We start from the raw sequence: 13,547 nt of genomic DNA on the forward strand, positions 1-13,547 counted from the left end.
CCGAAATTACCGAAGCCAACTTGCGTAATCAATTTTACACTTTTGTACAATTAAAGCTATAGGATACTATTTTGAGTTGTAAATTTTCAAATGGGGTGCCACCCTAGTCCACTTCGATGTACAGTGTATGATGTATGTCTGTGGAAGTCGCAACCCCAGTCCCCCTCCCCCCCCCCCCCCCCCTACCCCTCTCCCTTTTTGCCAAAATGGCACACATTATATTAATCCACATATTAATTCAATTCAAAATAAAACCCATCTTTTTATAGTAAATCATTAGATGCCACACACACATCCCGTATCTGTTACTGAAAATATTCAACAAAACTTTTTTTGCCTCTGTAATATTGCATACGGTGTCTGTGCACACTTGATATATAGGTTATCTATAGTCGGTTATTAATACAGCTGGATGTAGCATTGTTATCTCTTTAGTCAGCAAGTGTACGTAATGGTGCCCCCTCCCCCGTGTTTCTTCCATTCTTCCAGACTTTTTTTTCTCCTCCGGGGGGGGGGGGGGTGGGAGGGGGGGAAGGGGAGGAAAGGGGGGCACTTTATATTTTCGGGGGGGGGGGGGTGGACACTGGTAAAAGTGTGTTTTCTATATAAATTCTATTTCAATCTGGAGGGGGGGGGGCAAACCCCCACCCGAACTGATGCCTGGAAGAAACTTTTTAACCTTAATTAATCAATAGTTAAACTGACAAATGGCATTTTCTTCTGTAAATTTTCAACTTTTGACCTTGGTGTCAGCCCTTAAATGTGTCACCCGGTGCGGTCCTAACGCCGTGCACCCCTTACTGTTCATCACTGTTTCAAGTAGGCCTACTTCTAAATAGGCTAAAAACGTGTAGATTTATATTATGGCGTTAAAAGTCAGACAAATAACAATACTAGTTGGTTAATAGATTCTATATCTTTAGATTTTATTAACATAGATTAATATGTTTAAAATAACCATTTTCAAGGACTTATGAGAAACTCACTATAGGCTCTTTATTAAGTTCTAGATTTTAGAGCTACATTGGTTACATTGGTTATCTTTCGGTAAGTGGTCAATCACGGCGCCACTTCCGAAATCAACAAAAGTTGTTTATGCCTTGAATCAAGGCCTGTATTAATTACAAAATTAGTAGATCTTGCATTCTATATCTAGAGATTCTACTTATCTTGACTGGTTGGTTGGAATTCTCACTGGATTTTAAATTTAAATGTTTTTCAATTCAAACTTTAACTATACCAATTTCATCAGCAGACTGTCAGTCCGAACTCTCAGTGAGAAGTGAGACTCACTTACTTTGACTTCATATTTTCATAAAATAATTACTAGCCTAATTAGATCTATTAAATTAATCATAATCATTCAGTGTCAGACTGTCCACTCCATACATTCAAATTAGGCCCTAATTAATAATTTACTAACTCTTTGAATTGACTGTTTCCTATGGGATCTAGAGTAAAGTTCCACGCGCGGTTAAAACACCGGTGCGGTCATCGCCTGTTTATCGCTTCGTACAATATTTGTTTTGATGTTTTATACGAAACTACCGATATCTGCTGTAAACCTGTCCATTTCTAAATATATCCAGGTCAAATTCTTTTGTTTTTCTCCTTCTGGAAGTCGAGTTTTTAAATTTTAAAGTTTCGAGGTATGACGTCGAAGGCGATTCTAGTTCCCGGTATGAAAAACACTAGGTCCCGGATGAGATGAATAAACCAACCAATCAAAGCTTTTTATAACTAGGTTAACTATAAATAGCTTCTACAATATGTGCGGGACACTGTACATACGATAGATTAGGCTAATAAAGCAACCTGATAGGTGAATAGGGGTGGCCGCAGCTTGGGTGTCGATTTGGGTGGTTTCACCGCGCTGCGTAACCAACGACTTGAGCTAGACTAGCCTAGTTCTAGATGCTCTACATTTCAAGCTAAGCCTAGAATCTGTATAATTTCTATTTTTTTCTGCTGTTTTAAATTATTTCGATAATCTACTTCTTCTAAATCTAGTTTGTGTCTCTACATACAAGCATATCTAAGCAAATGTTACGTTATGTCTTGTCAGTGGTTGTTACGTCCCTTTGTTATGATTATTATAGTTGCGTCCCTTGAGTCATCACTGGGTCAACTTTTAATGTCGTTGATTAATTTAATTAACATGTTTTTAATTTGGTTTTGAAATCTATTAATTAATAATACAATCAACAACACGTTTAAAAGTGTAAAATATTTATTTTATTTATTAAACTAGGATTAAAACGTATAACACACGATCGTTACGCAAGCCGGTTCAGATGGTCGCAGGGAAAAAAAAAGAGGGGAAAAAAATATCGCAAGTAGCACGTCACTAAAACATGAATATCTCAAATTCAATGCGTAGGAATATAAAATGATTGATACATATTAAGAGTAGAAAGGCAGAGGAATAATATAGTACTTTGGGTTTGTTTCTGTGTTAAACGGTTACAAAATAGCGCCCGATGAAAGTCGGGAGTTCGCTATGTGTGACAGCGCGTGGAACTTTACTCTAGATCTAATCTAGACTAGACTCTAGAGTACTCTAGACTATTCTAGAGTCTAGACTAGTTAATAACTAAAATACTTTTTACTTAGTCATGTCATAGTGTACTGCAGTTTTTTTGCAGTGTTTGGTGCTAGTTCAGTTGGGAGTAAATTACTGAATTTAGCCTAGATCTAGATCAAATAGTTTTTACTTTTTAGTGACTAAGCCAAGCTAGTCAGAAGAAGTAGATCTAGAATCTAGATCTTGTTGAAAGTGAAAGTGGTAGAGTATTTTCTTTCCTCCACTGGCATGTAGACCTAATAATCTTAATAATTAATGCAGGTTTACAATTAATCAGCAATAGATCTACAACTAGTTAGAGGATCTTGTTTTTCTTGTCGTCTAAATTCTAAATTTTCTTTAGGCCTATGTGTTAGACTTTGATTAGAGAGAGTATAGCATGTGACTGTGTTAGGCTCTGTTAGGTTGCCATCAGCTTAAGACATTAATATTAAGAAAATAATTATTAATTAAGATAGGCCCCCTACTAATGGTTGTATCATTGATTCATTATCATGAAAGTATTTGCTGTGTATAGGCATACAGGCTATATGCATAGATCTGATTGTTCTGTCACACCAATAACTTTTCTTAAATTATTAACTAGGAGGCTTAATTAATCAGCCTAACTCGAGTTCCCAATTATATTCCATATAGGCCCTAGATCTAGTTTTATATTTAATTAGACCTAATTTAAAAAAGAAATAACCACAGGTCTTTAATTTTAAAATAAAAGGCTATGACGTATGCTATATGCCTGCACAATTCATATTTAAACCAATGTGAAATCACAGTGACCCTAGCTAGACCGTGTCTGTAATTTTATTGTGCAGACAAAAAAAACGTGAGTGGGCGATCATAAGAGCAACGGCGTTTAGAATTGACATGTTAAAAATCTAAATCTAGAAAAAATATAGAATCTAAAAAAAAAAATTTAAAAAAAATATGCAAAGCAACTATTGAGACTAAGCTACAAACTTAATTGAATACTTTTCTTCTCACACAAATCTGACTGCTTTAGATATACCAGGAACAAGCATAGGGTAATCCCAGTTGAGTAATGTAGCGATGTCTAATTAGGATAATTAGTAAAGGATTGAGATTTTTTTGTCCCTGCTCCTTTTAATTATAGTAGCAATAGGGCTACTCAGTACCAATAGTGATGACATCATGTATAAAAATGTATTTATTATGTGACCTTATTTGGAAGCTGTATAATTTCTTTTTTTATACAGGTAGCTCAATGTAATAATTATAATGGCTCAAATTGCACTGCACTTTGGTCTCATCCATAGTATAAATTACATGGTATTGCCTTGTATAACTAAAAGAATTTGTGTTTACAGTAAAAGATCATGGTTTTTCTATATTGTTCTTCAGTTTATACTTACTAAAGTGAAACTACAAGTTATAGTGGGGTGATATAAAGACATACAAATGTAGCCTTTACTACTCTTTAAGACATTAACTGTAATGCTGCTCCCATTCCTAGTGTCTGATAATATTTTCTCTATTTAATTTTTTGTTTACATTTGTTTCAAATTTCAGGAGTAACCGGTTCACAAAACTATTCTCACTTCCAAGAAATGGAGGAGGATTTAAAAATTTATTTTGTTAAACCTCCTAAAAATGAAGAAAATAATTCTACTCTGACTGAAGCTTTTGAGGTACATGCTCCATAAATTCTGTAGATGTTTTTAAAAGTTACAGAAAAATTGCAATATAATTGTTTGTTTCTGTTGTTTAGTCAACTTATTTTTTCAAGCTAACTTAATTAGACATATGATGGCTTTTTTTTCTATATAAACTCCACTGGCAGATACCAACATATTTAAAACTACATGAATTGCTCAGATGTATTTCTTTTAAATAATGTGTGATAAACACATTTTTTTCCAGACTTTGCGTAAAGCTGAATTTGACTTACAACCAGAATGGATTTCCAGTGAGGACTGTCTTTTAGTTCGTCAAAAAGGGAAACATGTCTACATTTTTGACCAGTTTAAAGGAGAGGCTTTTGATCATTTAAAAGAACTTGGGTTCAGGTTAGTTTTAAATACATGTTTTTATACACGTTTTTTTTTCAAACAATCAGACAATCCCACCTGTGTACCTGCCAAAATAACACTGTTTGTCAATTTTGCTATTGCTACACCAACTCTAAAATGGTTTCACATTTCCCCATTCTTCACATTTTCGATTTTACTTGAGATTAAAAATGTACTGTTTTTAAAAAGCATGTGTGTAACTTCACACATTCTTACCCCCGTCCCATCAACAGGTCTGTGATGTCATTTTATCGCAGTCAGCTTCAGATTACAATTTTTTTTTCTATTCACAGAATTTATGGCCCTCAATGTATTCTGGCCAATCTTCTTCATGGGGAGGTGAGTACCTGTTTCATCTAAATTATGTTTTACAGTGCGTGAGTAATTTAGCGGTTTTTTTAAAGTTAGTATCTCTGATCAAGTTTTTATTACAATTTACTAAAAATTTCTTTAAAAAATACAAAGTAACTGCTAGAATTCAGTATGAAAAATTACTTTTGAAATGCAGAAGTTTGATTGATGACATATCTTCTTGAAAAATTAATTCACATAAGGCTACACCAGCTAAAATAATTTTTAAAAATGAAGCTACAAATAAATTTCATTTTCACTTCACAAAAAAACATTAACAACATTCTATCCGACACTAAGTAAATGGATAATTCAATAGATTTATTAGTATGGCTGAACTTGAATATTATTTATTGATTTATATCATTTAGTTAATAGCTAAGAATAAAATGTGTTTGAGTGATAAAAATGCCTGCTTTTATTAAAAAGGAGTTACCAAGACACAGGAAGAAGCCCATTTACAACTTGGCCATGAAAGATGTGAAAATTTGCTGTACATCCTTGGATAAACCAATAAGGGTAACTTTGTCTTTTATAAACTTGTAAACCATGATAAGAAATAAAGGAGCTCATAAAGGTGATAGGACAAATAATTTCAGGACAAATGATCTCAGGACATGATCTCACGGACCAAAGATACCAGGACAAAGTATATCAGGACAAATGATTTCAGACAAAATATCTCACAACAAAATGTTAATAGTATATACGATGATTTTAGTTAATATGAACTTTTTTTTATTGGCTGTGATATAGTTTTGTTGAGATATTTTTGTTGTTTTGTTGAGATATCTGAGATATTTTGTCTGAGATCATTAGTCATGATAAGAAATGATAAGGAGGAAGAAGCACAACACAATCACTTTTAAAACTAAAACTTTGTTTTATTAGCTAGAAATAAAATACTTGGTAACATTACTGTTCTTATTGTTTCTTGACTGTCTCACACCTACATAATATACAAAAGTAGACATAGAGTTAATTATTCATGTTATCATAGACATGAACTTTTAGGTGGTAATTCTGGTATTTAACCAACATCTGATCAATAGACTTCATAGAACATATATGTTATAGATCAAATATACTTGTCTTAGTTGTGTCTTTTAAAAAATTATGTAACCATTTTTGTTTTAAACTTTAATTCTTTGTTTTAAATATTTTTTAAAGTTTGATTTTTGTGTATGCTCAGAACAAAAATGGTTTATGTAAATTATATTTAGTGGTGTTTTGACAGTTTGTAATTTCTAATTTAGGAGGAAATCATGAACCTTGTGCTGCAGATGGGAGGCAGTGCTGAGAGTGACTTAACTGCTGACTCAACTCACCTGGTGGCAGGTGAAGTGGGCAGTGCCAAGTATTTGGTGAGTGTCACAGTGTTGTGTCACAAGGTAGTGTCAAGTATTTGGTGAGTCTCACAGTGTTGTGTCACAAGATAGTGCCAAGTATTTGGTGAGTGTCACAGTGTTGTGTCACAAGGTAGTGTCAAGTATTTGGTGAGTCTCACAGTGTTGTGTCACAAGATAGTGCCAAGTATTTGGTGAGTGTCACAGTGTTGTGTCACAAGGTAGTGTCAAGTATTTGGTGAGTCTCACAGTGTTGTGTCACAAGATAGTGCCAAGTATTTGGTGAGTGTCACAGTGTTGTGTCACAAGGCAGTGCCAAGTATTTGGTGAGTCTCACAGTGTTGTGTCACAAGGTAGTGCCTAATATTTGGTGAGTTCACAAAGTGATCTGTTACTAACATGACACTAGAATTTAAATTCATACTGAACTGGTTATGTAGCCAGCTTTTAGAGGAGGGCTTGGTTGGGTGGAAGGGCACATAACCCTGTAAGTTTCTATTCTGAGAACATCTGTGGATACATCCAAAATTAAAGATTAGCTGACTTGAGAAAGGGGACAGTAAAGTTGGTGGACATTATACTGACCACACAGTTCCTTCTTAGGCTGATTTTAAACAATACATACATTGTAAATCGTCTGTCCTTCATATAGGGAACTTGATCTCACATGTCAAGTTATTTGTACAATTTAAAAAAAAAACCTTTTGGACCTGACAGTCAGTAGGGCAGGTGAAGTATTCTTCACGTTTCAATGACCCTTATATATTAAGTGATTGTGTTGTCAGTTCTCTGCCCACACACCTACTTTTGCTAACATGAATGAGTTACCTGTCAGAGTTTGGTGTACTCAGGGACATCCTGTATACTGGAGACCAGGGTCCAAACCCAAGACTTTCTCTATCCCCATCTCTTTCTTGTACTATATAGTTATTTCCAGTTATCTGTTTGTGTTTATGACTAATGCTTATATAACCATGGATGTTGAAAGTGTTTAGATCTAACACATTTATGTATCTTTTTTAAAACCAGGTTGCTGTAGATGCAGGAAAGCAAGTTATGGTTAAAGAGTGGGTCTATAAAGTGTGGGAGGCATCCAAAGACAGGTTAGTCTTTTGTTCCTCATTTTATAATTCTTTTGTTTTTCTTTTATCCCTGGGACTGGCTAATTCTTTATGTAAAACTTGCCATTAACATATACTTTTAAACTAGAGGCTCATGCAGTGTGTAATAAACAATTAGACTTGAACACACGGCACTAAGCTCCATTGAAAGTAAGCCTTCAAGCTGAATTTTGTAAAGATGCAAGACAAAGCTATCTTTTAATAAAATAGACCATGAAAAACTTCTATTTTACTTAATTCCCTTCTTATTGGATATGCCCAGTATTAAACTGACTACTTTGTATTGAAATAATTTTTCTTTCTTCTATACTCTATTTTAAATTTAATAATCTAAAACCACAATTTTCTATTTTAATATTTGCTGTTTGATGAAAATTTTAAATCTGCAGATACATCAAAGCAACAGATGATTTGTTTAACAAATATACATGCCCTCCCTTCCATGGGCTGACTATTGTTGTGTCTGGGTTCAGCAGTAGTGAAAGAAATAACATGCGCTCTTTCATCATTAAAGGCGGTATGTAGTCTCATTCACATTTAGGTCTCAGCTATTAATTCTAAATCAATACAAGATCATATTGTTCCACAAACATTAAGCAGAGATTTATTTTTGTGCTTTATTGTGAAGTTAATTTGTTGTGTGTAAATTATTATGTAAATCTCACTAATTAAAACTAACTAGAATAATACATCAATATTATGATTAAAATAATAAAACGCTATAAACATTGTTCATGTACCCATTGTAGGAGGGAAGTACTCAGGTGAGATGAAGATGAACCAGTGTACACATCTGGTGGTCAAAGAGCCTAAAGGTAAACTTATATAAAACCTATATGGCATTTATCAAACCTATTTGTACAAGACTTGTATAAACCTATATGACATTTATCAAACCTATTTGTACAATACTTGTATAAACCTATATGGCATTTATCAAACCTGTTTGTACGTGATTTAGGTGCCCTGACAATATAACCCTAACCTATTTGTACAAGACTTGTATAAAACCTATATGACATTTGTCAACCCTGTTTGTACATGATTTAGGTGCCCTGACAAAATAACCACTGGTCCCAAATTACCACCCCCCACCCCAGTCAAAAGGTCCTAACATTAAGGCTCCAGACTATAGGGCTGCTGAAAAATTTGCTCATGGCATGGGGTTCCTACAATTAGTGTCGTAACATATTGGGTCTTGAAGAAAGGGCTACCACCCACCCACCACACATTCCTGCATCCACAACCAACATCACATTTTTTAAAATGACTGGTAAAAATAATAAAGTTGCAAGCAGTTTATTTCAGAGGCACATTTTTTATTAAAACATACTTCTTTATTAAAATGTCAAAATAATACACAAATTAGTCAAAGTAATTTTGCTCATCAATAGATTTTTATGTTATTTTTTGTTGAACAATGTGGTTTACCATACTTTTAAAATAATATTTTTTTTCAACCTTTTATTTTCTGTTAAAGCAGATAATAATTATTATTCCCTTGACAAACATTTAGGTGCCAAATTTGAGGCAGCCAGAAGTTGGCAGATAAAAGTTGTGAATGACCAGTGGTTATTTGATTGTATAGACAAGCAAAGATACCTGGACCCCAACCCATACCAGTTTAATGTTAGCAAGCAGAGGAGTGACGTCAAAACCTCCACCCCCGAGAGAAGAACCTGTAATTTTTTACCTTTTTTCTTTCAATATTAGTCTGTAGATAGACAATTTAAATTTGACTAATCTTATTAAAGCTTTTTTGTTCTATAAATCACTAAGGTTACGTCTCATTTGTAATGTTTCTTTTCTCTTCAATTATATTTAACTATACAATTTAAATTTTACTAAGCATATTCAAGTTTTTTTTTTTTTGCTATAAATCCCTACAGTAATGTCTCATTTGTAATGTTTTATTTTTTTCTTCAACTATGTGTAATAGATACACAATTAAAATTGTACTAATTAGAACAGTTTTTTAATACTATGAGTTACTTCAGTTATGGCTCTTTTGTAATATTTATTTTTCTTCAATCCAATCAGCTCTTGGGCCAAATATATCTGACATAAGTGCTATATCAAATGCTGGACCAAACTCCAGTATGCTGAGGGTGGACGAAACCACAGACCTGACATCCACACGCATGTCCAGCATGTTCCACAGCAAACATGTCACCATTGGTGAGACAAGGATGGGGACAACCACTGTTGATGGTGACACCACCATAACACCAGCTGATGTCTTTCTTGATGGATGCAGGGTGAGGAGTCTTGTTTTTGTGATGCTTGGATTATTTCTGTGGGATAGATGTGTAGGGTAATAGAGGGGTGGCTATATTATGTTGTAGAGGGATCTTCCTTATGTAGCGAAATGGCTACCTTATGTTATAGAGGGATGGCTACATTATGTTGTAGAATGATGGCTACCTTATGTTGTTATGTTATAGCGGGATGGCTTCCTTATGTTGTTATATTGCAAATGGTATGCTTACCTATGTTTTAGATGGATGGCTACAGTATTGTAAATATTTGTAAGCAAATGGTTGCTATTCTGTTTTGTGTAGAGGATACAATGAGTATGTTGAATTTACTTTGAATTAATGTCAACTTGTTGCCTTGCTAGATTTTCCTAAGTGGAATAAAGCCTGCTGTTGAAGAAAAAATGCGGAAAATTATATCTGCTGGTGGAGGTCTAAGGTAAGCATTTTTTAAAGTATATACTTCCTGCTGCTTGTTTTAGAATATTCTGTTGCTGTTATGTATTTTTTCTCGTTATGTTACTAATTAATTTTGTAAAGAAAAGCTAGCTCTCCACATATTATCATGTTAAATTACATGTGTACTCTTATTGCTATATTTCTTACTTTTTTAAATATATTTATTTATATATTTTTAAAGAGCCACCGAGATAACTGAGGGCATCACTCATGTTGTGATTGGAGATGTTGTTTTACCACACATGACTCTGATCAACAAACTAGAAGAAAGGTAAGAGTTATTGTTATTTGATCTGTCTACAACATTATTAGGGATAAGACTGTTCTGTTCAAGCAGAAATACTGAAAGTTATAATTAAGTCAGTATTGTCAAAATAAATGTTTATTTTTATAGAATTGAATAAAATTTCAATTAAAACACATTTTAAAAAATCTAACAATTATGCTTATTTATTTAGAGAAAGTATTTTGAAAGTACTGGCTATTTTAAAATTTTAGCAAGTACAAATTTGGAACTGTAGATTTTGGTTTCATTTCATTTATAGTTTTTAAACATTGACTGATCTAAATATGTAGTTTGATAAGGATTTATTATGATATAAATTTGTTTAAAATCTTTAAAAGATTTATTGTGATCTAAAAATGTTTTAAATCTTAAAAAAATTTAATGTGATCTAAAAATGTTTTAAATCTTAAAAAAAATTTATTGTGATCTAAAAATGTTTTAAATCTTAAAAAAAATTTATTGTGATCTAAAAATGTTTTAAATCTTAATATCACAGCCCCCACATTGTGTCAACTGATTGGTTGATGGATTGCTTCCACCAGAACAGCCACGTCAATGAAGAGAAATACCAGCACAGAGAAGCTGCTCTAACCAAACAGGGCACATCTGGCAAGTGAGTGGGAGTTAACTTAATTGATGGGTGGTGGTAAGCTTGGTGGCATGTTTATCTCTTTTCTCATGGAAATTTGTTTATATTGGCAAGAGTCATTTACCATTTTGTGTACAAAAACACAAAATATATAAAACATATTCTATGAAAACAGGAAGAAATGATTTAAAACTGTTTTTCTATCTTGTAAACATGAAAGAGCAACACCATATTTTTTAAAAAAGTTTTTTTAAAGATTTGATTTAAGAAATATTTAAGAATTACAGAACAGAAATTAAAACATCAACAATCTCAGAAGATAGGATTATACATCTAAATTTTTAAATAAAGTTTTATATAGTGTGAGATTTCAAGAGTACACAAAATCTACACTGTGTTTTTCATTGGATCATTAAAAGTATTTTTCAACTTTTATTATTATTTAAACTAAATCTAAATTAAATTCTTTTCATCCCAGTACTTACATTTTATGTACTTAGTTAATAATCCATGGTTGTGTTCTTTATGTGTATGATGTTCATAATCATATGTTAGAATCGACTTTGATTTTCAGATTAAAGAAAAGTAACAACAAAAGAGCACCGTCAGAATTCCCAAGGAAAGATAAAAATGAGGACAAGAATAGTAACGATGTCAGCAGTTCAAAAACATCACAGGCTGCTGGGGCCTTTTCAATCGAAGCTGCAAGTGACCTGGAAATGGCAGAATTGCTGAGTCAGTACATGGACCCACCTGTAGAATCTAGAGGTAAACAATTTTTTTTTAGAAAGTGTAAAAGGTATTTTTGTTAAAGTTTTCAAGGCAGTGACAGGTGATTTACCTGTAGTCTAGCAAAATAATGAACAATTTACAACGTTCATCAAAAACAAATTTCTTTCATCTTAACATAGACACATACTTTTTCTAAATTAGTTAACTTCTTTTTACTACTCGTGCTAAATGATGCACATGATGTGAATCACTTAAGTAGGGAGGACGAAAATAAGAATGAAGCCAAAATAAATATACCCTGCAACAATTTTAATTTCCGTGGCAGTTAATTTTGTTTTATGCTAGCAAATTCTGTTCAGTTAAATGTGGTAGTATTTTAATAATAATATACAGATTCTTGTTGGGTAATGCATCTATTTTATTAAAATGTGACCCTCTTTGATAAAACTAGTCACTTTGAGCGAATTTTTGCTAGGGCTGGACATAGGATAAATTGTTGACATTTCTGTAACCTTGACATTGATGTAATGTGGACCTGTTCCCAGACACAGGGAAACAAAAACAGTTTGACACAGACAGCGAGGTTCAGATCCTTGGAGTGGATCTCCTCAAGGCTGGAAGGGCATCTGAACAACAGAAGCCATCCCAGGAGGAAGAGCTTATGACACAGGACCCTAATGGTGAGTAGTGGTTTGGGGGAGGGGGGCATCTGAACAACAGCAACCATCCCAGGAGGAAGAGCTCATGACACAGGACCCTAATGGTGAGTCGTAGTGTGGGGGAGGGGAGGTCGGACATCAAAACAACAGCAACCATCACAGGATGTAGAGGTCAAGACACAGGTCCCTAATGATTATGTAATATACCTACTACCAGCAACATAAATCTAATTGTAATTCTAATTGAAAAGCAGCGCTTTCATACTTCAAATCAATTAATACTATGACCCATACAACAAACAAAATAATGAAGTTTCTTTTTTTTTTTGCATGTTAATGTTGATGCTTTTTAGGTGCACAGTCAAAATTGCCGGTGATAAATTATTTCTGATAAATAGGCCCCCTGCCAAAACTGCCCAGTCAAAATAGTCCTGACAAGGGCCACTACTTTTTGGCTCCCAACAAATGAGTTCCCGACATTTTGTCTATCGACATATTGACCCCCGACATTGTCTCTATCGACATATTGGCTCCCGACATATTGGCACCCAACATATTTACTCCAGACAAATAAACAAATAAACTGTATGACATTTTTTGGCAAAGATGTAAGCATTTATCAAACCTATTTGTACAAGACTTGTAAGCATTTTATCCAACCCAACAACACGCAGTTCTTATCTCCACTTCCACCATAACCACTTTTAACTTCATTAACCAACAGCAATTTATAAACAAATCCAACTCTTAAGAGCGAAGTGCCAATAAATTAAAGAATTTTGATGTTTTATCCCAATGAAAGCTTGTTACTTAAAAGATAGCACAGAAGTTTAAATGTATGAAATAGGCTTCAGGACGTTTTGTTTTGATAACCTACAAGCATTGTCTCTGTAGTAACCACATGGACAGGGGTTCTCTTGTTGAGAATCCTAATGACTGGAGCCAAAATGATGGGCGGCTATTTGTTGGGAGATGTAATGATTGGTGCCGTTTTGTTGAGAGAGTCATATTGACAGGAACCTGTTTATTAGGAACCTATACCGTGGGGTCCATTTGTCGCTGGCCCTTTTGATAGGTTTGATATGACTGGGCTCTTTGGTTAGGGCCATTTTGTATTTATACTATCAACAAAAGTTGT

General features: G+C 33.8%; 1 protein-coding gene across 3 annotated transcripts in view; it reads left to right on the forward strand.

Moving 5' to 3' along the window:
* The first annotated feature begins 1,061 nt into the window (after positions 1 to 1,061).
* The window catches only part of LOC131936792 (DNA topoisomerase 2-binding protein 1), a 31,002-nt gene continuing 18,516 nt past the window's right edge, over positions 1,062 to 13,547 (forward strand). For 2 of the 3 annotated variants that reach the window (XM_059293864.1, XM_059293867.1), the window contains exons 1-16: positions 1,068 to 1,282; positions 4,112 to 4,230; positions 4,463 to 4,608; positions 4,905 to 4,950; positions 5,392 to 5,481; positions 6,219 to 6,326; positions 7,338 to 7,411; positions 7,819 to 7,946; positions 8,179 to 8,244; positions 8,946 to 9,110; positions 9,470 to 9,687; positions 10,050 to 10,123; positions 10,325 to 10,414; positions 10,926 to 11,042; positions 11,593 to 11,786; positions 12,296 to 12,430. In XM_059293864.1, coding sequence (XP_059149847.1) covers positions 4,150 to 4,230; positions 4,463 to 4,608; positions 4,905 to 4,950; positions 5,392 to 5,481; positions 6,219 to 6,326; positions 7,338 to 7,411; positions 7,819 to 7,946; positions 8,179 to 8,244; positions 8,946 to 9,110; positions 9,470 to 9,687; positions 10,050 to 10,123; positions 10,325 to 10,414; positions 10,926 to 11,042; positions 11,593 to 11,786; positions 12,296 to 12,430 — 1,732 coding nt within the window. In that variant the 5' untranslated portion in view covers positions 1,068 to 1,282; positions 4,112 to 4,149. Of the gene's footprint in view, positions 1,283 to 4,111; positions 4,231 to 4,462; positions 4,609 to 4,904; positions 4,951 to 5,391; positions 5,482 to 6,218; positions 6,327 to 7,337; positions 7,412 to 7,818; positions 7,947 to 8,178; positions 8,245 to 8,945; positions 9,111 to 9,469; positions 9,688 to 10,049; positions 10,124 to 10,324; positions 10,415 to 10,925; positions 11,043 to 11,592; positions 11,787 to 12,295; positions 12,431 to 13,547 lie in introns of all 3 variants that reach the window. The other variant, XM_059293865.1, reaches the window with a different exon arrangement.

Source organism: Physella acuta, unplaced genomic scaffold (assembly GCF_028476545.2).
Source record: "Physella acuta isolate Inbredline_101_S28 unplaced genomic scaffold, ASM2847654v3 ptg000187l, whole genome shotgun sequence".
Taxonomy (NCBI): Eukaryota; Metazoa; Mollusca; class Gastropoda; family Physidae; genus Physella; species Physella acuta.